General features: G+C 38.1%; 1 protein-coding gene across 4 annotated transcripts in view; it reads right to left on the bottom strand.

Annotated features, from left to right (window-relative positions):
* The window catches only part of Arhgap5 (Rho GTPase activating protein 5), a 66,316-nt gene extending 42,643 nt beyond the window's left edge, over window positions 1-23,673 (bottom strand). For 2 of the 4 annotated variants that reach the window (XM_021202706.2, XM_021202708.2), the window contains exons 1-2: window positions 23,228-23,368; window positions 7,414-11,302 (exon numbers count right to left, since the gene is read on the bottom strand). In XM_021202706.2, coding sequence (XP_021058365.1) covers window positions 7,414-11,133 — 3,720 coding nt within the window. In that variant the 5' untranslated portion in view covers window positions 11,134-11,302; window positions 23,228-23,368. Of the gene's footprint in view, window positions 1-7,413; window positions 11,303-17,405; window positions 17,428-23,227; window positions 23,369-23,600 lie in introns of those variants that run through there. The other 2 variants (XM_021202707.2, XM_029540492.1) reach the window with 2 other exon arrangements.
* Window positions 23,674-25,144: the final 1,471 nt, after the last annotated feature.

Genomic DNA, 25,144 nt, shown 5'->3' with positions numbered 1-25,144 from the left:
TTCTAACAGTAGTCATATTGAATATTCAGTAAAAGGACATGCATGCTATGTACTCACTAATAAGTGGATATAAAAAAAAAAAAAAAGTACAGAATACCCAAGATACAGTCCACAGAACTCAAAAAAGTCAACAGGATGACGGGCCCAAATGAGGACACCTCAGTCCCACTTGGGAGGGAGAAGAAAGCAATCACAAGAGGGGAGGGAAGGAGGGAGGAACCTGGGAAGGACCTGGAGGGAAAGTGGGGGGGTGGGGACGGGAACTGATCTGATATTGGGTGAGGGAAAAAGGACTGAAGCCCTGAGGGGCAGCAGAATGGAAACAGGTAACCTCTGGAGGTAGGAGGTTGGGGGAACCCTCCAGAATGCACCCGGGAGGTGACCAAAAGGAGGGAGGGACCTTAGGTGAAACCAACAGTAGGGAGAGGGAATTTATAGAGCCCACCTCCAGCAGGAAGACAGGGCATCAAGTGAGGGAGGGGGTTGCCATCCCACAGTCAAAATTCGGACCCATAACTGTTCTTGTCTGAAAGAACTGCAGGGATGAAAATGGAGAGGAGCCCGAGGAAAAGAAGGTCTAGCAACAGGCCCAAAGTGGGATCCAGGTCAAAGGGAGGTCCCAAGGCCTGACACAATTACTTGAGGCTATAGAGTGCTCACAAAAAGGGACCTAGCAAGACTGCCCTCTGAAAGCAGTGAGATGCAGAAAATGGACAGAAGCTGCTGACCCCTGTGGTTCAATTAAGGAAAAGCTGGAAGAAGCTGAGAAGGAAGGTGACTATGTAGGAGGACCAGCAGTCTCAATTAACCTGGGCCCCGAGATCTCTCAAACACTGGAACACCAATCAGGCAGCATATACCAGCTGATATGAGGCCCCCAACACATATACAGCAGAAGTCTGCAGGGTCTGGGTTCAATCAGAGAAGACGCACCTAACCCTCAAGAGACTGGAGGCCCCAGGGAGTTTAGAGGTCTGGTTGGGTGGGTGTTGGGGACATCCTTGAGGAGACAGGGTGGGGGAGGTAGGAAGGAGGTATGGAATGTGAACAGTCAGAGGGTGAACGGAGGGGGTGGGAATAAAATATGGAGTGTAAATAAATAAAGATTAAATAAAAAACCTAATCGAATAAAATTAGTATCCTCTTCCAAAATAAACTATAATTACTAAATGGATTCTTCTGTTTATATATATATATATATATATATATATATATATATATATATATGAATATATATACTATATATATATTTACTATGACAAAGACAAGGTCATTCATTTATACTGAATTCAACTGATCATAGTACAATATACTGTTAAGCCAAGGATATGAATCATAAATATGGCATCAGTCTTTCCCATAGTAGACACTGTAGTTTTCATCCTTTAGAAATTACTCAGTGCTCTTAGGATAAAAGCTCAGATACAAGTTCAGTAGTGTATCTCTATTTCTCTGACTAGACTGATGTTAGTTGAAAGACTGATGGAAAAATCCAAAAAAACAAAAACCACTTCCTCATTTTCCTAAACGTATTTTCCACACAAAGGTGATACTCAGAATCTCTAAAGTAGAACTCCAAATAATGGTTAAATAATTGATACCTTTTTATCAACTGCTAATTAATTTTAAGCAATAAGTATTCCCCCAAAATAGGCGAAAAAGTTTTTAAAAAGAAACTTTCAAACAATTTAAATATTTTGTTAAATGAAGTCCTGCAGTAAATTCAATCCCCAACCCCATCAAAAATCAATACAAAAACTAAGAGATACATCCTTCAGTTAAGAGGTTGACTGATGTACAATAAAAGATACCTAAAAAAGAAAATTTTAAATTAAGTGAAAATGGAGGTTGCTAAAATGAGAAGATTCTAGAAATTAGCACGAAAAGCATGTGGCAGAACAGTAGAAAGACTGGCAGCTCTTAGTCTACCCAATGTTCAACCAATCATGGGAGCATGCTCTGAAAAGCCCACATTACAGGTACATGGGATGGGCAAGTACTATGTTCATGACCCACAACAAGTCACTTCGGCCTTCTTTTTCTTTTTGTCCTCTGGGTGCCAGATCAGGTGGAATATGTCATACTTCCCTGCTCCTTTGTATTTTCCCTGAGAACTATTTGCTTTCCTTTAACTATTCATGTATCACTGTAAAGTTCATTATGAAGAGGAACAAGAATCTGGAAACTCTAGCTTCTGCCCTTGAGACGAGATTCATACAAGTAACAGTAGTGCTTTTTTATTAAAAATTTTTCAGACAGTATATTGTGATGTTTCCCCCTCTCTTATCTTACCACATCCTTTCCACCTCCTTACCTACTCAATTTCCTGTGCTCTCTTTATTGATAATCAAAACAAAAAAACCCAGCAAGACAGAAAGCTCAAGCAAACAAGAATCATGGAGTTTGTTTTGTGTTATCTAACTAATTCTGGGCATGAGGTTAGCTAACTAATTCTGCCCTTGAGTATGGTTGACATATCAAGTGACACATGATCAGTTGCAAATTGTTTCTTGGTTAAAAGTGAAATCCTGTCTACTTCACCCTCTCAATCTTGGGACCCCATCTGGCTTGAACCTGTGAAGTACAATAGTACTTATTTTAAGAAGGCATTTTAATAAAGATTTTTGAGGTTCTAAAGGCATTTATTTCTATACCTAAGACTTAGCTATATTCTAAAGCATGTATGTTTCCAAGTTAAAGTTCTCATCTATTCCTAAATTAGTAGCCTCTCTATGAATGAAATTTTATCAAGCATTTTCTCCCTCTATGTACCACTACCAAATACTACTTTTTCTTTTTTAACTTAATCTATGGACTTAACTACAGATGTCGAATTTTTAATAGTAAGCCATCTTACGTATATGCAATATAAACCTAAATAGGCTAAGACTTTTTTTTTTAAGGTTTACTTATTTATTATATGTAAGTACACTGTAGCTGTCTTCAGACACCCCAGAAGAGGGCATCAGATCTCATTACAGATGGTTGTGAGCCACTATGTGGTTGCTGGGATTTGAACTCAGGACCTTAGGAAGAGCAGTCAGTGCTCTTAACTGCTGAGCCAGCAGTTAAGATTTTCCAGGTGTTAAATCTCCAGCCCCTAAGATTTTCTTTTTGAATATTTTTTTTTGCTCACAAACAGGTCTCAGATCTCTCATATGAAAACTAGCCAGGCAGAGTGAGACATGCCTTTAACTTCAATACTTAGGAGGTGGAGGTTAGAGGACCAAGAGTTCAAAACTAGCCTTAGCTAACAAGACACTGTCTCAAAACAAGTCAAGTTTACAGTGAAGTGTTTGTGGGCCTGATATTTAAGAATTTTAAATAAATCCTCATGACTAAAACAGGTATATATTATTCCTTATACCTTCCTTGTCTGAATATAAAATTATAAAATTAAGAACTAATATGAAAATGAATTTCAGAATGTATTCCTGTGTTTTCTACTCTCTGAAACAATTTGTATAATACCTGTCTCATAAAATAATATGGGACAGGCATTTCTTTGGTGGGAAAATTTAACCGTTACCTCACAATTAATTAAATGCTCTTTTAATTTTAATTTAGGCAAATTATCAAATCATTTATTTTAGATGTCTATTTTGTTTAAATTTTCAAAGTAGCATTCACAAAACTACTGGCAGTACTCACTGGTATCTTCTATTTCCACGTACCTGTAATTATATATTTATTTCTGTGTGTTTTTTATTTTTTAATTTTTAATATATTTTTATTAGTTCATTGAGCATTTTGTGCCTGTATCCATCCCATAGTTTTTATTCCTAAGTGTTATTTATAGCTTCTGCATTTTCCCAATCTTGCCAATTTTGTTTTCTAGTTTTTCTGAAGAATCAACTTAATTTAGCTGCTGATTTTCCATATGGTCTCTGAAACTAGACCACTTTATAACTGTATATTTATATATTTCTCTTACCTAATCTATATGATCCAAATCTCTTCCCTAACTGCAACATGAATTATAACACACTCCAAATACCTTGAGTATTCTTTATTTAAAATGCTTGGAACGAAGTGTGTTTAATATCTCAATTCTCTTTCTCATTTTGTAGTATCTGCATAGGTAAAAGTTATCTTGAAGGGGAGACTCAAAGCTAAATATCAAATTCATTTATGTTTCGCATACATCTTGTAAACAGTTCAAAGACAATTTTGTAATCCTATGGTACACTGGCTCTGCTTAACTCCAAACTAGCTCTACAGTTCAGTAAAACTCCATATAAATGTAATATTAATATTTCAGTACCTAATAATTATTAGGATAATTTCTACTATCATCTTTCACATTATATAGCCAGTTTGATGCTTTTGAATAATTGAAAAATTTTCTCCATCTAAATTTTTTCCTTAATACATACCTAAAATAAAACCACTGATTTACTTTTCTTTAAGTTTTGTGAATGGCACTCTATGGTGATCCTTTCCCACTATGCTCACTTAAAAAAAATGTTTATTTGGACTCCAGTATCCCTCTCCAACAAACAACGTATTCTAGATACTGTTCTAAGTAAATACTCCTTTTTCTCTCATAGTACTGCTAGGTATGATGGCTCTGTTTTCCTAGATGAACATGCAGAGGTTGAATCGTAAACATTTGAGCTTGGATTCAAACCAGAGAAGCCTAGGTGTATAGAATACCACACTGATAATACCTGGTCTTGTCTGAAACTGCATAACCTATATCTTTTTTTTTTTCTTTCTTTCTTTTCTTTTTTTTTTTTTTTTTTTTTTTTTTTTTTTGATTTTTCGAGACAGGGTTTCTCTGTATAGCCCTGGCTGTCCTGGAACTTTGTAGACCAGGCTGTCCTCAAACTCAGAAATCTGCCTGTCTCTGCCTCCCAAGTGCTGGGATTAAAGGCATGTGCCACCACCACCCAGCGTAACCTATATCTTTTGAAAACCATAATCTAGAACCACTTATATAACTCCAAACTTTATAAACATAAAAAACACCAATAAAATAATTTCTTTAAATGTTCTGAATACATAAACCATGGCCCTAATAATCAAAGCAATGTTACATGAAAGTCTAACACATTTCTGAAAAGAACTCTGAAGATGGCTGAGAATGTGACTTAAACAGAAGGAGCAAAAGTATAACTTAAAGCTAATTCACCACCAGTGTTGAGTAAAAACAATGCTGACATCAAATAGAGGTAATTAGTAAATGACAAAAAGTAAAGGCAAAATACTCTTATTCTATGTATCTAAGATGCTAGTGATTATAAACAGAACTACTACCTTATATGCACCTAATTAAAACAAAAGAATGAAAATCCTATACCATTTCAATTATGACATGCTTTCAACTCTTGAACACATTCAGATTTGAGATCTGAAAGGAACAAGAGGACTTACAATCAAAGAAATAACTGGAGAGTTAAATCACCACATAGGTGAATGATAATAGATGAAACTTATGAAGTAACATCTAATCCAAGTAGTTGTATGATTATTCAGTTGGTATAAAAGTCCATATTAAAAACTCCAGAATATATATTTGGTATATTCTTACCCTGTGCTCAGAAGTGAGGATGTTACTAAAAAAAAAAAAAAAACTGAAGAAATAACACTGAATCACTAAAATACAGCCCTTTTGAATGTGGTGATTACAATCATATCTGTAAGAATAAATATGCCTAAAACAAACTTTCATAGGAAAACGATTCATTCATTGTGCTTAACAAAAAGGCAACAAAAATGAAAATCACGGAAAACTAACCAGCCAGTTTTAATCATTTTGCCAGATGGAAAACAAAAACACTAAAACACCACTGTTATTAGAGATAATTTTACATAGAGAATACATGATGAAGCACTTAATAGTCAAGATTCCAGTACCTTAATACTTAAACAAGCAAACATAGCCATACTTCATGCTCAACCAAGACAGGATATAAACAACCAAAAAACTTGATTGTTCCTGGAGTACAGGAACTTTTTTACTATACCAGCATCTACTATTTAAGTAGAAATTATACTAGAGGATGGAGAGTTGGACCAATTGGTAAAATGCCTATTGCATAAGCCCAGAGACTTGAATTCTGACCAACACCCACATAAAAGCTGGTCAATATAGTATCTATAATCTCTGAAGCTCACTGGCTAACCAGCCTAGTCAATTGGAGAGCTCCATGTTCAGTTGAGAGACCCATTCTCAAAAACAAGAGAGCGACCCATTTTCCTCCCTCCCTCCCTCTCAAGATAGCAAAACAATTAAGATTTGTGAACCAAAACAGAAAAATAAACACATAAATAAAGGCAATACTGAAGTAGAAAGACTATAGACTAGTAGTTCTCAATCTGAGGGTTGCAACTCCTTTAGGGGTCCAGTGATTCTTTCACAGGGGTCGCACAGAGATATCCTGCATATCAGACATTTATAATTCATAACAGCAAAACTACAGTTATGAAGTAGCAACAAAATAATTTTACGGTTGGGGGGGAGTCACCAAAACATGAGAAACTATATTAAAGGGTTGTAGCATTAGGAAAGTTGAGAACTACTGTTATAGATGCTTGACATTTATAAAAGTTTGAACAAAAAAAGTTGAGTATTAATTATTTAAAATGCTTGGATCTGGAAATTTTTCATATCTCTATTTTTTTTTTCATTTTGTGATATCTGAATATATAAAATGAGTTTATCTTGAGGATGAAATTCAAGGCTAAACATCAAATTCATTTATGTTTCACATATAACTTATAAATAGTCTAAAGGTAATTTTCTTTAAGTATTTCTAGTTTTCATTGATATCTATTAGGTACAGTCAGATATAAAATTATTCCCTGGGTAATACCATGATGGGACCCAAAAGTTTCAGGTTTTAGAGCATTTTAGATTTTGATTTTCAAATTAAGGATGCTCAAATTAGCAGAAAAGAAGCTTTGGCAGTGATAAAAGTTATTAACACATAGCTGGATATTGGGGTATACTCCTGTAATTTCAGGAAGCTGAGACAGCAGTTCAAAGCCAGTCTTGAGGACACAGTTCAAGACTAACCTGAGGGACACAAGACCTTATTTCAAAAGCAAAACGCAAACAAAGAAAAAAAAAAACCCACCTTAGAACTGTAGAGTTTACTGTTAGTATTATATGTCATGAAGTCTTAAGAGTATATGTTACATGTCTAGGCTAGATGAAAAAACAGTTCAAATCTGATACCATTAGATAAATTAAGTTATTGAAAATGTAAAGGACAAAATAAACCTCCACTCATAATTTTCATGTTGAAGAATATAAATTCAGCCTTCTATTCCAAGTAAAGCATCAAGAAATAAAATGCACTAGAACAACAAATCTGTCCCTACCAAGTATTTTAGAAAACTTACTATTTTAAATATATATTTTTCCTTTTAAAGCAAAAGTGAGAACTTTTATAAATATAAACTTACCTTTTTATCTTCCTTTACTTTGTGGGTTTTCTTCTTTATCTTCTTATCATCTACCTCCTGGTCAGATGTGATTGCAGGATTATCAATACCACCTTTCCAAGTTTCAACAGGAGATAGTAGTGGATCTTCTTCACTTCCACGATGTCTTCCTTTTCTTTTTGTTTTAGAAGTAGTGAAAGCCTCATCATCACTTGCATCAGAGTGTGTTCTTCTATAGTATGACTTGGCTTTACTAAACAAAGTTTTAGATTTATATTTGTATTTTGAAGGCCTACGTTCCCCATGACCTTTTGAGGTTCTATCAGAAAACCCATTTTCTTCATCTCCTTGAGTGTTATTTACAAATGAGTTTCGAATTTTAATAATTCGATTCTGACTATCATCTGGGACAACATAAATCTCATCAGAATAGCCCTTCTGCTTGAAAATTGTGTCAAGGGGTTCCGCATAGTTATCTGAAGAATCCATATCTTCAGGATGTGCCAAAGGCACCCGGGAAGTCTGTTTTCTTGGATTTTTACCAATACCAGCTTCAATTGTTTTTAAAAGGTTTGGATCCAGTTTTTTCACATTTGTTTTAGGTACAACTGGTTTAGGTTTAATAGGTGGAGGCACTTTATGGTTACGTTCATGATCATGACAATTTGGAGTGCTATGAACAGGATATTCATTTCCTTCCAAATCTAACCTGTATCTGGAACGGTCACTAGGTGTTGGAAGCAACTGTACATCATCGCCAATTGGACTATAAGGAGGTGGTGCTTCTGTGTCATCATCTGAATCAGGATAGTTGTTATAGGGAAAACAGTCCCTTGGAGATGGTAGAAAAACATCTTCACTCTGATGAGTGGATTCCCTTGTATTATCAGACAAATAGGAATTTTCTATCATATTTTTTTTCTCTAGAACATCACTGAAAAACAAAGTGAAAACCTCAGTTTGCCTATGATACTGAGATAAAGAATATAATGCTGTAAATTTAGCAGTTATCTCAGTTGCAATGTGTTCTCCTTCAGTCATCAACTCCTTGATAGCCTCATTTTCAAAGAAGTCAGCTTGACTGTCGGTAACTGCCACCAGTTGTACAGGAATAGTATCTTGAACTTCTGATAGAAATGCACGAAGCATTCCCATTGATGCTTTCCTTTTTGCAGAATAAACTAATATATACCCATGAACCAGTTCATCTTTTCTTACTCCAATTGAGGAGTGGTATGACAATATTGTGATCTGTATTCGCCTCCTTTTTTCACCAATAATTTTGTCAAGCATTAATGAATTATTCTGTCCAGCTTGAGCAGCACTGCAAGAATGAGAGTCAAGGAAAGGTGAAAGAATGAGATCCACACTAAATGGATCGCCACACATGGCACACATGACAATTCTCAAGTCAGCTTCTGACATATCCTTATTGATAGGAACTGGGCTCACCACATCTAAATTGTGTTTAACTGACTCCAATACTCCTCTTAGAGCTTGCTTTATTTGTGATTCATTAAATTTACGAGGATATGTACCAGCAGGTACGTCTACAAAAGGACACTGCAATTTGTTGGCCAACTGCTGACCCTGGTGCCTGAGAATTGGTAGATTTTTACTAATGGAATCCCTCTGATTAGCAAGAATTAATGTAAATGGAAGATTAGTCATATATTTATCTTTTCTGATCTGAGATGCTTCGGTTCTTATTTTTCCAATAAATTCTCCAATAAAACTCAGTGACTCGATGGAATTGAATACACAGAAGCACCCATGTGGTTTAAAGGCTGCAGTCCATAGCTGACTCAAAATGTAAGGCGATTTGGCATCAACAGGCCGAAGATCAAGTTCATAAATTTTTCCATCTAAGGCATACTCATCATCAGTGGATTGAGTCCTTATCTCATTTGCTAGTTCCTGGGCAAGGCCATCTTTCCCTAAAATGAAAAGATTAACTTTGTCTATATTGGTACTATCATGATACAAGCGTACACGGTTATGATCCATCTCTAATAGACTAGTGGCAAGTAAATTTTCCACCTTAATGTCTGTACAATATTGGCCACTGAGGCATGTTTCTTTAGTGGGATGATAAACAAATCCTATATGCTTAAGTAGAAGAGATTCTCTATCAGGTGCAAGTTTCTGTAAAGCTTTATATCTAGGTTCTTCACTTAGAACTGTATGAATTTCACTCATTTTATCAGAACTTGGTGTTGCATTAAGATCTAAATCATAAAAAAGTTCAGAATGCTCAAAAAGCATTTCCTGAAACTCTTCTTTGGCTTTTTCTACTATCTCTCGCTGATGTCTACCATATACTTCTTTGCTATCAGCCTCAGTGATGTATTTGAATGCTTCATCCTCCATGACAAAACACATAACTTCCTCCCATGGCTGCCCAGGTGAAATAAACTGAATTTTTTCTAAAGTCTTCTTGAATTTCTCCTTCATTTCTATTCTTCTTTTCTCTGATATCAGATGTTGTACATGGTTTTGATAGACTTTTTCTGCTTCTAAAGTACTCAGAAGGTCGAATGGAATCCGTCTATCATTAATTTTGTCTATATGGTCAGTTTCATCCCAAGGTGTTTTTTCTAGCACCACAAAACATAACTGGAAATCTGCTCTCTTTTCCATTAACTTCAAAGCTTCCAACCAATTCAAATGTTCAATCTCTTCTAGATCTGGCAAGAGAGTATTAAAAGCCCTTGGTAAAGTACTTATATATTCTTCTCTCCTTTTTCTTATATGTTCCTGTTTGAGTTGCTCTATATGCTTTGAGAATGTATTTCTGGCCTTTCTTGTTCCCTCTAAGTTGATATATTCTTCATAATCAGGATGATTTTTTAATTTATTACTAACAGTTTTCCAAGTTGCATGATAATCTCTTACAGTCTGTACAAGTTTTTCAAACTTGTCTGTTGCTGTGACAACAAGTTGTCTCTGTGTTTTATAAGCATCCAGATAGGGAATAATTTTAGGCTTGCCACGAGTTTTATCCAACATTTGTACCAAAGCAGTGAAACATGTCTCAATGTTGACATTAAATCGTGCTGATGTTTCCACTACGAGAAGGTTCTTTTTGTTTGAGGCAAAGGCTTGAACTTCTCTAAGGTAATGATCCACACATTCATCACATTTAGTTGCTGCTATTATCACAGGCTTTTTGGATTTTGATAGCTGGACAAAAAGGTTATTCACAAATTTAAGCTGATCATCAAACTTCCTATTACATCCTTGACTCACATCAATACACAATAAAAATCCATCTACATTGAGTTTCCCTTCAGGCATCTGCTTCTGTTCAAAGTCTTGCTCCAAGCCTAGCTGATCGGTACAAATGTACATTAGTTTTTCTGCTGACTGCAATTTTGAGGCAGCTGCACGTTTTATATATGGTTGCAAATTTGTACTTCGATGAGGCAAGAAAGTCTGGTCATCAATGAACTCCGTTTGTTCAATGACATGAATTTTGCATTCTACACCATCTTCACCATTTTGTATTATGTCACCCCAGTATAAAAAGTGATCATTGTTTACTACTCGGCCTCCAAAGTCAATGGTGCTAAGCACAGAAGTATGCTCTGGATAATATTCATCTGCTTTTGAACGTACAAATCTATTGCACAAACAAGATTTTCCAACTCCACAGTTTCCTTTGTCTTTTTCAGTCCCAGAGAGTCCAACTACACTGACAGTATAAGATGGGGGTCGAGGCTCTTTGTTTTTTGCCATCATAACTCTTTTCTCATGTCTTTACATTCATAAAGATAACCATATATACTTTTCATTCTGAAAATAAAACCTTCTCAAAATACAGATCCTGAATTTCAGAATTATATTTGGTTCTTTGTAGTTCCCTCATTGCCAAAGAAAGGTCTTCTTCGAGATCAAATGGATCATCTTCCTAGAAAGGGGAAAAAAATGAAAAACTTACATGAGTTACACATGTGGGAATACACAAAGTAAAAATGTCAATAACAAAGTTTATGTAAACTAATAATTCTTAGAACATTGCATATATGTAAAGAAATCATATAAACAACTTATAATTTACTTTTATAAATGCACATGGCCTCAAATTTTAAGGTAAATATAACAATAACTATTATAAATCTAATGGCTCACAAGCATTAAAATGAATTCCTAAAGCCTCTAGCAACCAAATGTGAGTTCTGCTTCTAATTACGCCTTCCTAGGGATTTGAGAAAAATAACTAACTTTTCCTATTCCTTTAATTTTCTTGCCTTCTATAAGACTATGTAAATAAAGAATAACTAAAATGCACTGCTTTATCAACTAACTTACAGCTTTTACTCAATTTTGTTTTATACTGTGCTAAGGGTAGAATCAAGGGCCCTAGTGCTAGCATGCTCTAAGCAAGTACTCTAAAACAGCTGTAATCTCCAGCTTCATGACAGGAAAAGCATAAAATAACTGACTTTAGATAACAGAATTCCTCAAAGTGGATCTTCCCCAGGATTTTACTTTTAGGAGTTTTTGTTTGGTTGTTTGTTTTTGGTTAAGTTTCAACACTCATGTGAAATTTATTAGATATGATCCTCCCAAAATTGAGATAGCAGAAGAGAAGAGGAGGAGAGGTAAAGGGAAGAAATGAGTTAATACTATTGAAAACTTTCAACTAAACCTGATCTCCACCAAAATGCTCACATCTTTAGTAATATCTATTATATATGTTTATCCAAATACAATATAACTCAAAAATCTAACGCTGGAAACTATGACTTTCTAAGAGTTTAGACTTGGGCTAGGGAATGCAACTTAGTGGTAGACAACTTGATTTAATTAGTTAATCAAAGCAATTTTGGTACTTCTTTAAGGGCAAGAACAAAATCCTCTAATAAATTAATGATTGGAACCCTGCTTTTCTACTATGTACATGTTATTTAAATTCAATTTGAAATTCTCTTTCAATTATGATCAGCACTAGTATGTTACTAGGACAATTATGCATATAGCTCCTTTCTTACGAAATTTTACTTTCATACACAGTAACTTATTCTCATAACATTTAGTCGATTTATTTTACTTATGATGAAAGCAAGAAATAGTAATAAAGGTGGTAGTAGAAGTGGTAATAGCCTGCATGAAATTACATGGTTTGGATCAATTTTACATACTCAATCATAGTGCTGCTTTTAATAGCTTGCAGTGAGGGCTCTCAAATTTCTTTAAGCTCATCTTAGAAGCTTAGGGTTTATATCAAGAAAGGTATGTCAAGAGTGTCAATTAACTTTATAGAAATTAATAGATATTTGTGTGAAACTTTCCTAGAACTCTTTTTAAAAATAAAGCCATTTCCTGGAACTAAGTTTTCTAAAAATTTACTAGGCCATTCATACTCTGCATTGTCTTTTAAATAAAGTTTAATAACATGCAGTGGCTTTCTACAGATTAAAAAGTTACACAAGAAACCTAGAAAAATGAAAAATAAAATCTTAGGAATTCAATTTAACCTAAAATATTTTTAGAGACTAGAATGCTATTGACTGGAGCCTGGGTAAAGTGTGAGGGTACTTAATAATGAAGAGAAGATGGATAATGGGTATTGAAGTACAGTTTGACAGTAGAAATAACTTCTAATGTTCTAAATCACTGCAGACTAATCAGAATTGAAAACAAATATTTTAAAATAACTAGTAGAGAGGTGTAATGGCTAATTTTGGTTGTCTACTTGACAAACCTGGAAAGGAGTGCTTTACCTACTGTGGGCAGCGCCATTCGCAGGCAGGTGGGCATGGACTATATAAGGTAGCTAAGCAAGTCAGGGAAAATAACCCACTATGGTGCTTTCCTTCATGGTTTCTGTGCTGACTTCCCTCAATGATGAACTGTAACTATACACCAAATAAACCCCTTCCTCCTCAAGTTTGTTTTAGTTAATGTTTTATCACAGTTAACAGAGAACCAAACTTATACAGAATGGTGTTGGAATGAACCTAACCATGTTGTTTTGGCAGAAGATTGTGGCTCATTTGGGAGCTTTTGTCTAGAAACGGCAAAATGCTCAGAGTTTAACAAACTGTTGTTGAAGCTTAGAAGCTATGTGGATAGAACTGCAGGTTGAATGCCTGGCTTGTGATGCTTCAGAGGACTCAGTTTCAATACTTAGACTTCAGTCTCTCAAAGACTCTATTCTTATAACACTTTAAGAATCTATGTAACTAAAATTGTTGCTTTAAGTGGGATAGCCAATGTTGGTAGGCTGAGGCTGAAAAATTAGCAATTTTTAAGAGAACATCACTGAGGTGAAATCAGAGTTCCTCAGAGTCAGCACATAGCTAGGGGTGAGGGGTGAAGCCTAGATTTGAAGCTGAAAGCAGAACCTGGCAATGTGCAAGACTCCCATATGGTGCTGGTTTTGAAGGCACGAAGAGGTTACAGAGAGCAGTTGAGTCTTGGCACTGTATGGCAACATCAAAGATCCCCTGAAGAGAGGCCAGGAGAGGGTATTGGTGAAGGTTTAACCTCAGTTGCAGTAGAAACCCTAGTACCGAAAGAATCATATACAGAAGCTGTGGCTTGACACTGACTGAGGCCAGGAAAGATCATTAGTGAAGATACAGCCTGTTACAAGTTGACAGTCTAGCATAGTGGAAATGCAAGGACCACAGAATGACTACAAGGGACAGTTTTAGGTGCATAGTGGAATTGGCCTGAATTGGCCTGAGACTAGGAGACAAGCTGCATGCGCTGTTCTGATATCAAAAGATATGCCAATTTCTCTGATCCAATCACTTATCACACATGCTAAAATGCCACATTATATCTCATATACGTAGAACTATTGTCAATTAAGAAACATAAATCTATACACTAATCTTTAAATAATAAAACTTTTGTCCCCTTTCATAAAAATGTTGCATCTATTTTTTTAAAAAAATATTTATGCCTTTAGTCCTTAATTTTGCTTTGTCCTTAATAGCCCTACCCTTAAATGTGCATGTGTGTGCGCGCACACACACACAAAACTTACCAGTTCCTGTCATCTTTACTACTATAACCTGGATTCTATTCACCATCATGTTTGGTAAATGATTCTAACTTCATTTCCTTGCAGAATTCTATTCCCTTTCTCTGGTCTTTTGATATTAGAACAGCCAGGTTCTTGCTAAAATATAAACCAGAGCTGGCCTTCTTTTGTTAAAAACTTCCCAGTACTTTTAAAAGGAAAAGTCAAGTCCTTAATGTCCTACCACTCTCATTCCTGCATACTACAATGTTCTCATACATCTCTGAGCTACTTTCCCAAATTCTCATTCTGTATCAGTCACAGTGAGGCACACAATATGCTTAACACATTCCTGTCTTTTACTGCATAACGTAAGTATTGTATGTCATTAACTCTACCCCTCTCCCATTTCACTCCAGATTTAAGAGCCAAAAAGGGCACACAAATCTATATCCATCACACTAATATAACAAGCCTAACAGACTTCACAAAACAGATTTATAAATATTAAGTTGAAAACTTTTCTAAAAATGAAGGTATTTGAATCAAAGTAAATTATGATTCATAATGTATATAGCCAGAATAAGCATATATTTTTATTTATAAATGTTAAAACTAATTTTAAAAAAGAGACAAAGGGACTAGAAAGATGATTCAGCAGTTAAGAATATCTGCTGCTCTTAAAGGGACTTAAGTTCCACTCCCAGTACCCACATGGCAGCTTACAACCATCTAACACTCCAATTCTAGGAGTTCCAACATCCTCTTTTGGTCTCCACAGCAATGCATGCACATGATGCGCATACAAACATGCAGGCAAAGCACATATACACATAAAATTAAAAATAAATTTAAAAAATCTAAAAATAAGAAATACAGTCCTAAAAGAACTGACTTTAGGTATCTTTTTTACATGCCACAGCATTTATTATGAAATTACATTTCAAGACCTGATTATACAGAAATAACTATAATTACTTGCTCAATCTTTTTTTTTTTTTTTTTTTTTGGTTTTTCGAGACAGGGTTTCTCTGTGTAGTCCTGGCTGTCCTGGAACTCTCTTTGTAGAGCAGGCTGGCCTCGAACTCAGAAATCCGCCTGCCTCTGCTTCCCAAGTGCTGGGATTAAAGGCGTGCACCACTACTGCCTGGCTACTTGCTCAATCTTAAATACCCCATGTAACCAAACATTTCCAAAGACAGACCTAACACAAAGATCATTCTATATTCAATAAACTAAAGAGAACTTTTCTAGAATAACATAAGGAAAAAAACTTCATGCTAAAAAATTAGTGTAAACCTGAAATATTTTTCCTGTTAATGCTACTAATTTTGTTTTGTTTTGGTTTTTTGGGTTTTGTTGTTGTTGTTGTTGTTTTTCGAGACAGGGCTTCTCTGTGTAGCCCTGGCTGTCCTGGAACTCACTCTGTAGACTAGGCTGGCCTTGAACTCAGAAATTCACCTGCCTCTGCCTCCCGAGTGCTGGGATTAAAGGCGTGCGCCACCACGCCCAGCAATGCTGCTAATTCTTGATGACAAACTTATCAATGTTATAAGCAAAAACAGGTAACATTATAGCATATGTAAGGTAGCTAAGTAATTCAACAATGTAATAATGAAAATCAATCATGCTATTTTGATTTTTTAAATTTTACCACTGAACCAAGATTTCTGCCACAAAAACACACAATCTTTAGATGTAATGTATCTAAAGAAGTCAATTTTATGAATTTGTCTTTAGATTAGACTATAGTCAAGTTATAAAGAGAATCTTTAAAATTTTTTAACAATTATGTAGTGACTAACCTGAAAATTTTAGAATTTCCTGTTTTTACCCAATCTTCTAGTTCCCAGATTACCTTATACACACGGGGAATAAAACAGTATTTAGCAATTAATAAATGAATCAATCCCCAGGCTCAGTGTACAGAGCTCTAAAACCGTTATATAATCCTGATGCCACATTTGTTGGCACAATTAATAGAAATCTACATATTGCTACAAACCTATAAAGTCTAATAAGAATACTCTTAATCTGAAATGTCCAGCATCTTCCTAAACCCTACAGTTTGACCACTTACATACACTTCAGACTGATTAACAGTAAAGTACTTCTAGGAGGTAGTGAGGGATCCAAGCAGGAACTCTAGGTTTCCTAACACTATTCAATAAAAGTATTTCTTTTATCCATTTCTATCTTTTGATATTTCAAATTGCTGGGAGGGGATTTTATTGATGAAAGGAAATTTTAAACCAGCTAGATTATTCCCAAACAGAGTAATGGCAGACCTTACTACTTAATCTAACTTTCACTGATCAACATGTTTTTTCCCGTATGCCTTTATGAGAAAGCTATCCCAAATTTATACTAGTCTATTTCCTTATTCAGTGGGAAAAAAAGCATCAAAGGCCATCTCATTTCTATCAACTTAAGAGAACGACCTGTATGCCTATGTTTAGCTTAGGCCTGCTTAACCTGCTTAACCTTATGCCAGAGACTTAGAAAATCTAAAGGCACTATAAGGAAGGTCCAAAGGTACTATAAGGAAGTTCACTGAAGACAGTACTATGAATATGCATGCTCACCCTGCTCTTTGAAAAACTAAGAAATAGGAGAAGAGAATATTTTTAATTACTTTCTATATTTGTAGTGCTACACAGAAAAGGACCCATCATTTTCATTATATGAATGATTGTAACCTAGGTTTTCCAATGTTTTAAACTTATATTCATTTTGTATGTATGCGGGCATATATACAGGTGTGTATATAGATGAGAGGAAAACTTGCAGGAGTCAATTCTCTTTACACCATAATAACTCAGGTCATCAGGCTTGACAGCAAACTGAGCCATCTCAGTGGTCCTAGGGTCCATAATTTTCTTTTTAAAGATGGAAATAGTAGCAACTCAAATAATACAAGAAGAAGTATAGAGTTTTAAAACAGTGGACATTTAAAAAAGGGTGTCAAGAGGCTAAGAAACATTTTCCACACTATAGATACACATACACACACACACACACACACACACACACAAACCTTGCTGGTCAAAGTGACTCATGCCTGTGACTCCATCATCTGGGAAGATAAGGGAGAAGGCACATCCAGTCTTGTCTATATATTAAGTTCTGGACCAGCCTGTATGAAAAGTTAAGAACCTGCCTTAGTAAGTCTAAAAAATAAACAAGCACCATGATTTGTACCTGTTATCACAACACAATCACAGAAGGCAAAGGTAGGAGGATCAGAAATTCAAGGTCACCTTTGGCTAAACAGCAACTTGGAAGCCAGCCTGGTATACATCAGATTTGTCTTTAAAACAAACAAAAACTCCATACTACCATTCCTCTTTATAGTACCATAGCTAAAGAGATAAAAGCAATGTGATATGTATCATGGAGTTTAAAAATGCAGTTATGAATTCCAATATGCTATGCTAGACCAAGGTTTGGAAAACTTTTTTCTATAATGGGTTGGGCATACTTTCTAGTGTCTGTCATATTACTTGACTTGAGAATAAAATGATCTTGATATATTACAATAAAACGTCATTTAGACACACAGGTATTTGCATTTCATAGTGTTCATATATTTTAAAATATTATTCTGATAGCCTTGACAGTTATTTTGTAATATAAAAGGGTATTATAGAGAAATAAATGGTCAGATAAAGGTCATAGTTTACAAATTTTTTATTTTTTTCTGTATGCTATGTGTTTAAGTATTTTGCTTACATGTATATATGTGCACCACACGTGTACCTGGTGTCTGTGGAAGTGTGTGTCTGGTTGAGTAAAATCAGCCATGTGTGTGCTGTGAATCAAACCCAGGAGTAGCCAGTGTTCGTCTCTTCTCTACTGTGCCACTTCTCCAGTCCTGAGATGAAGAATTTTGTGAACAAAAAAGATTTGATAGGGTTTGGTTTTCAAAGAGAAGCCATTCCAGATGTGTGATTAATGAAGAGTGAATTGAGCACAGCAACCATATTGGAAAGTAGAAGAATATGCCTAGATTTAAAATATATCCTATAAAAGAACAAACAGGAGGTAGAGCTTATAAAAGGAAACAGAAGAGTCTAAAAGTAGAATACAAGACTGAATGTGATGGGATACAAAGCCTACAAAAATGAATAGCTACTGTATACTAAGCACCTGAACTGTCAGAACTGAAAAGAACAATGCTAGACAGAGAACTTAGTGACTGGCACATATGTCTAATATGAAATAAATGAGTCAGTGTTTCTCAATGAAAAGTTAATCAGTTTTAGCAACAGACGGTGATATCACCTGAGTCTGTAGTGTTATCTCCAAGACATGAAACTTGGTAATAAAATGAGGTAAGGACAAGATGAGTAACAAGAACAAAAAGGTCAGAAAATTTTAAGACCATAGGTATTCCTAGAAATATCTGAAGAACCCTATACACCAGTACCTTAAATGGCCAACACTCAAAAAGTGTTACCTTGGCTTTGAAAAGGAAAGCATACAAATAATAATCACAGAATTTTTCATCAGTAAAAGGGCATACTCAACAAGAAAATGGACAAACTATACCAAACCAGAAGCCAAGAACTATAGTCCATCTCTCAGGGCTGTTCAATGTCAAATACAGTGAGAATAGACAGTTGATCTCTTTATTACCCTTGCATTTGTATTAATATTTCAACTTACTCATAAAATACAAACTGATGTTCTTACACTTTTACCTTGCATTTCTCTCTCTTGCCAACCTGGCTTATACTTTCCCACATACTTTTGGTCCATCAACATTACTACTTTAACATCTTTTTTTTTCCTCCTCACGATCTTAACTACTTTCAAAAAGTACCTCTATTATAGAAATTTCTTTATACCACATTATATGTATTTTGTTTTGTTTTACTTATTTAATGTGTATAAGTACTTTGCCTGTATATTATGTCTGTGTGTTGTGTGAATTCAATGCCCATGAAGCCCATAAAAGTTCATTAGGTTCCCCTGGAACTGGAGTTCCTACTGATAGTCTTTAACCACCATATGGGTGCTTGGACTAGAATCTGGATCCTTAAGAAGAGTAGTCAACACTCTTTATTGCAGAGCCCAATCTCCGGCCCTTTATAGCAAATTTTAAATCAGTAAAGTACTATCCTGTAGTCAAATTCACCTGTTCTGTATTAGCCTCACATTTAACTATTTTTACATTGTTCCACATCTCAAATTCTCCCCGCCCCGCCAAAAAGACCTAGAAGCTCTGGGGATGGAAACATGGCTCAATAGTTAAGAGCTTCTTGTTGAGGATGGGAGTAAGTGCACAACCATTCTAGCTCCAGGAGAGCTGATGCCCTCTTCTGGCCTCCAAGGGCACCCACATGCACATGTGTATAAACAGACACACATGTTGGGGGAGGGGCACCTCAATTTTAAAAGAAACAAACAACTATAAGCTCTGATAGGAGTTAAGGCTATAGTTAATACACACTTTCTTGTATTGCTCACAGTGCCTAGATATTCAATAAAAATAAATCTGCTAAGGATAAAAAGATTAATCAGGTTAAGGGAAAAAATTAAAACCAATTTTTGCAATTAACTCTGCATGATAAAAAGCTTGAGAAAAATCTAAGTGACGAATCTTAAATCGTATTTTAACCACGAAATAAAAATTACACGTAACTTTTCCTAACTAATATCTCTAATTCTAAGGGTAAGATGAAAAGTTACTATTTTACAGCACAGCCTCATGGAGATTGCTTACAGAACACTAGGGGTTATAAAAACAAAACAAAACAAAACAAAACAAAAAAACAAATGGGGGGGGAGCAAGCGAGTGTGTGCACACAGGCTAGCTCTGTTCTCTTTCCTGGACCTCACAGCACCTTTATCTATTTAGTCGTCTAAAGTTACTACCTCTCAAACTGAAGTCTGAACTACTTTCTACTCTCTAACCCACCTCTTTATCTCCACAGCATGTTATTAAGTGCTAAATAAACATAATGAACAATACATCTGAGACTTTAATACTTCTTAATGCAGACTTCCATAGGTAAAAAAACAGAAACTGCCTTGGTTTGGGGAGGGTGACTTATCAGAGGAAGTCTCATGGCATCTAGGGGAAGACTCCAGGGACCTAAGGAGCAGAGCTTGAAACTCAATTAAAGAATGTATTTTAAATTCTTAGGTCTGATTTTTGTCTTAATTCTAATGTTCCATTCTAGTTTGTTTGCAGTACTAGGGAATGTACCAAGGGCCCTGCACTATACACATGCTAGATAAGTATTGTACACCAACCCAATACACTTAAACATTTCTCTGTAGTTTGATAAAAATCAACAAAACCTTGCACTTAAATTGTTCATTACAGAAATTGCCAAATGAAAGATATATGACTTTATTAAACTTTCTTCAGTATTCTTTTAGACACATTTCATTCTTGTACTTAATGATTATTACAAACATGAAATAACAGTATAGACTGCTTCTTCAATTAACCACAGTGCTTTCTTGATTTGCAAAGAAAAAAACTATGTATCCAAATGAACAGTGGAAAAGTTTAGTATAGTATTTAGTATAGTATTCATGAAACATTTTCTTCAACTAAGGATGTTGGTAGAGTAAAAGTGATTGCCTAGTATGTTCAAAGGCCTGGTTCAATTCTACAACAGCAGAGTGTGCCTGTGTCTGTGTGTGTGTGTGTGTGTGTGTGTGTGTACGTAACTATTATTCAAAAGCTAAGCCATAACTTCCAATACTCCCTGAAAGGCAAATACGGCCATTTTATTTCATATAAAACCTTAACCTTCAAGGTGAAAAATTTTATCACCAAAAAATGTGTTAAATCTGCCTTTCTAAAAAAGAGAATAGAGATGGGACAAAAATAGTCAATGTAAATACCATGTAAGAGAAATGCGATATTAAGATACTAAATCAATTTTGAAGGAGACTGGAGATGTAGCTTGGAGGTAGAGCACCATGCAACATCCTGTTTCAATGTCCAGCACCATGAGAAGAAAAAAAAATTAATAACCTATATAGTTTAAATGGAAAAAGATAAAAAAAAAACCAATAAGCACAATTCTATTGACAGTGTTTTCTATCCGCATGTAACCAAGCCCATTCCCAAAGCTCTAAAATAAGGCATGCTGATTTGAGTTAAAAAATGTAGCTAAAGAAAACAACCAAATCAATAGTTAACTAATTGTCTATACTGTTGGATTCTGCCTTAAACCAATCAGATCAATAGCTATGGTTCTTTAATAAGCACATACTCCTCACCTTTAAATCCACAATTTATATAAACCTCCCCAATGCCTTATCAGGTTTTTGTGACCCACAGTTATAACTTTCCTCCTCTGCTCTATATTCTATAGACAGGTAAGATACAGGTCAATTACAAAGGTTTTTTTTTTTAAAAAAGGCACAAAATGAGAAATTTAAAATTAAAGCAACATTTTTCTGGAAGCTGCAGGTTAAACTATTAATTTTAGTATGTAAAAATACTAAAAAGGAGTACCATCCAAATAAGCTGGAACTGACAGTAAAATATTTCCAAATACATTCTGGTGAAGTCTATATTTAAACCAAAGTATTTTTCCGGAATAGTCACATCTGGATGTAATGGTTGCCGGAAGAACTGTCTTAGATGGAGATTGAAGAGAACTCTTCCATGAAGAGAGTGGTCTCCTCAAAGCTGGTAAACAATCCCTAACATCCTGTTCAAACTGGATATTGGTTTTGAATTTAAGTAGAAAGGGCAATCCCCACCTCACACACCTGCCGAAGGCAACATGCACAAACACTAGTAAACAGAGAAAATGTTTCATTACTTGAACATTTTATAAAATGTCCTTGGTCTCTACCTTCCCCAAAGAAAAAATGACATACAAGGTTAGATGGCTGAGGAAATCCACTCATCTCACTACCTTGGTTTTGATTTGGTACATTTTACTTGTTATTTACTAATGAGCACTGGCCCAAACTGGATTCCCATCATATGGTAAAAGTATGAACTTCTCCCCTGCAACTTTCTCGGAATTTTACTAGTCGTTCTAATAGTCTGTCCTTACTTTCTAGCACCCTGCAGCCTGAGCTTCTCCAGAGCCTGCACCTCACTTGCATTTCCAATAACGCTGGAGAAGGGAGGGTGTGAGGGAGTGTATTTATGTGTGGATAAGTGCACGCGCGCTCCCGAGCTGCTCCCCACCCCCACCCCGATACTTTTCTTTGCTTGGGAACCGAGGGAAATTTTTAGAGGTTATTCCAGCAGAAACTCGGGATCCAAGCCCCAGCCCCGGGAGCGGCCCGACGACAGGAAGGAGTCCCGTGTTTTGGGTGGCGCAATGCAACTTCTCACTCCCTGACCCCCCAAGCTTTCGCTGCTGGGAACGTGGTGGCGAACCTAGGGAGGAGCCGAGGAGATAAGAAAAAAGTGAAAGGGCCGATCCCCCGGAAAGGCGGTTAAGTTTGCAAGCCGCGGTCCTGGGTCTGCGGATCCGCGCCCACCGCGCTCCCCCTTCCAGGTGGAACTCGTTAGCGGCAGCCGCAGCCTCCCGCCCGGCCGACCCCGCCACCTTCCTTCCCCGCGCACCCTCCCAGCCCCGGACAAGTGAAGGTGGCGGCGCGGGGAGAGGATGCCTGGCGGGGCCGGCACGAGCTCGGCGACCTGCAGGCCTCCGCCGCCCCCGGCCCGGTCACCTGTGGAGAAAGCGGCCCCCTCTCCGGCCTCTCTGCCCTTCAGCCGACCGGAGCCCCGCGGCCCGGCCTGCGAGGACCCGGCCGCCCGGCCCCAGCCCCTTCAACTGGTTACAACCGGCGGCGGCGGCGGCGGCCGCGGGTCCCCGGCGGGAGGGGAGAGGCAGGCCCCGCGCAGCCGGCTCTCCGAGGTCCTACCTAACAACGCCGGTCTCCTCCGTCGCCTCCTCAACGGCAGCGGCCGCGGCGGTGGCGGCGGCAGCGACATTCCTGGGGAGCGCTCCCGCCGCCGCCGCCTCCTCCACTCTCGGCTCGCCTCTCGCGGGCGGCGCGCTCCCCGCGCCCTCGCCGACACACACACGCCCCGAAAGCCCGAGCGCCGCGGCTCGCGCTGCCCGGTCACCCGCCCGTCCGCCCGCCCGCAGCGGCAGCCCCGACCCTCCCCCCTTCCCCCGCGCCCGCCGTCGCGCTGGGCTCAGTAATGGCGGCCACTCGGGCTCCTCGCGCTGACGGATCTCTCCCTCTCTCTCTCTCCCTCTCTCTCTCTCTCTCTCTCTCTCCCGAACTTTACCTCAGCATCTCTCCCGGCGCGCACCGCCAGAACGCACGCACGCGCGCGCGCGCGACCCGGCGAGCGAGCGAAGCCACACACACACACACACACACACACACACACACACCCGGCCGGGGGCGGCGCGGCCAGCACGGGGGCGCGCGTGAGTGCGTGCGTGCCCGCGCCGCCCGTCCTCCCGCCCCAGAATTCCCCCGCCCCGCGGCGCTCACCTCCAGACGCCTCCCGAGCCGCGCTCCCGGTTCGGCCCCGCCCCTGCCCTCGTCTCCCGGGAGCCGAGGAGGCGCGGGCTGCCGCGCCGGAGGGAGGGGGCGCGCGGGCGCGCGGGGCCGCGTCCCCGCTCCAGGCCCGCTCCCCATTGGCTTCTGCCCCTCCCCCTTTCTCCGCCTCTCCCACCCATTGGCTCCCGCTCCTACTCCCTTCCTTCTCACCTTTTCCCTGTTACCCATTGGCGTGAGTGGTTTTCCTCCGCTCTCCCCTTTCTCCGCGTTCCGCTCCTCCTCCGTCCCATCCTCCACGCTTCAGGCGCCTCACGCCGAGCATGGTCGCCTAGCCTTCCCCTGCCCTCTCTCTCTCTCTCTCTTGCCTTCCTTCGGTATTTGGCGGTAACTCGGAGTCCTGCAAAGGAACTCAGTGTTGTATTAGCCGTTGCAAGGCATGGCTTGGGCGCCGTACGCTCCTCCATAAATCCCTCTGAGCCTTGGAGTCTAAGGTCTCTGGGCACTGAAGAATGCAAAGGAAAGAATGTGCCTGAGCTCCGTGGCAGAGACTTGCGTGTGTGTGTGTGTGTGTGTGTGTGTGTGTGTGTGTGTGTGTGTGTGTTTGCACCGCCAGTCCTGCCTGGTAATCGCTTACCGACCACAGACGACATCACTCTCCCGGGACCTGGAGCCACTCTCAGAAACCTGAGCTAGTCGAGAGCAAGGGAAGTCCTTTCCCCGTGGGTACGACACAGACGCAGGCCCTTGATCCTGGCTATTCTTAGGGAAGTTGAGCCACACGCCAAGATTTAGATGGTTTAGGGTGGCCCCAAGGGCTCACCATAAGCTCAACTTCCAACTCTCTGCTTCCCAACTTTCCTTAGAATATATTCGGTCTTTTTTTTTTTTTTTTTTTTTTTTTTTTTGAGACTGTTAGAAATTACCCAAGTTTGGGAGTACGTGGAGCTTTCCATGTATTATTCATCTGTGCATTGACTTGAAAAGGCAGAGAGAATTTGAACGAAGGAAATCATGGCCTTTAAGCTCTGAAGGAACTATTTGTGACTTTCCCAAGGTCACCCCAATTTTAAATGGAGATGTTAGAAGGAAAAAAATAAATCTGCTCCAATTCATTGGTTCAAGTAAAGTTACTTGGGAGGGGGGTGTTTTTCTTTGAGGCAAGATTCATTTCCTGTACTAAAAATAGTTTATCATCAGTAAATATATAAAAATGCTTTAAAATTCAAATTATTCATGTGCTACATAAGGTACCGAAGTTAGCCAAGGTTGCTTTTTAGTGTTATAATGGCGTAGCTGCTGCCATCCAGAAGTAAATTTACGCTC

The sequence above is a fragment of the Mus pahari genome, chromosome 7 (assembly GCF_900095145.1).
Source record: "Mus pahari chromosome 7, PAHARI_EIJ_v1.1, whole genome shotgun sequence".
Classification (NCBI taxonomy): Eukaryota; Metazoa; Chordata; class Mammalia; order Rodentia; family Muridae; genus Mus; species Mus pahari.
This window is presented reverse-complemented; position numbering and strand designations above follow the sequence as displayed.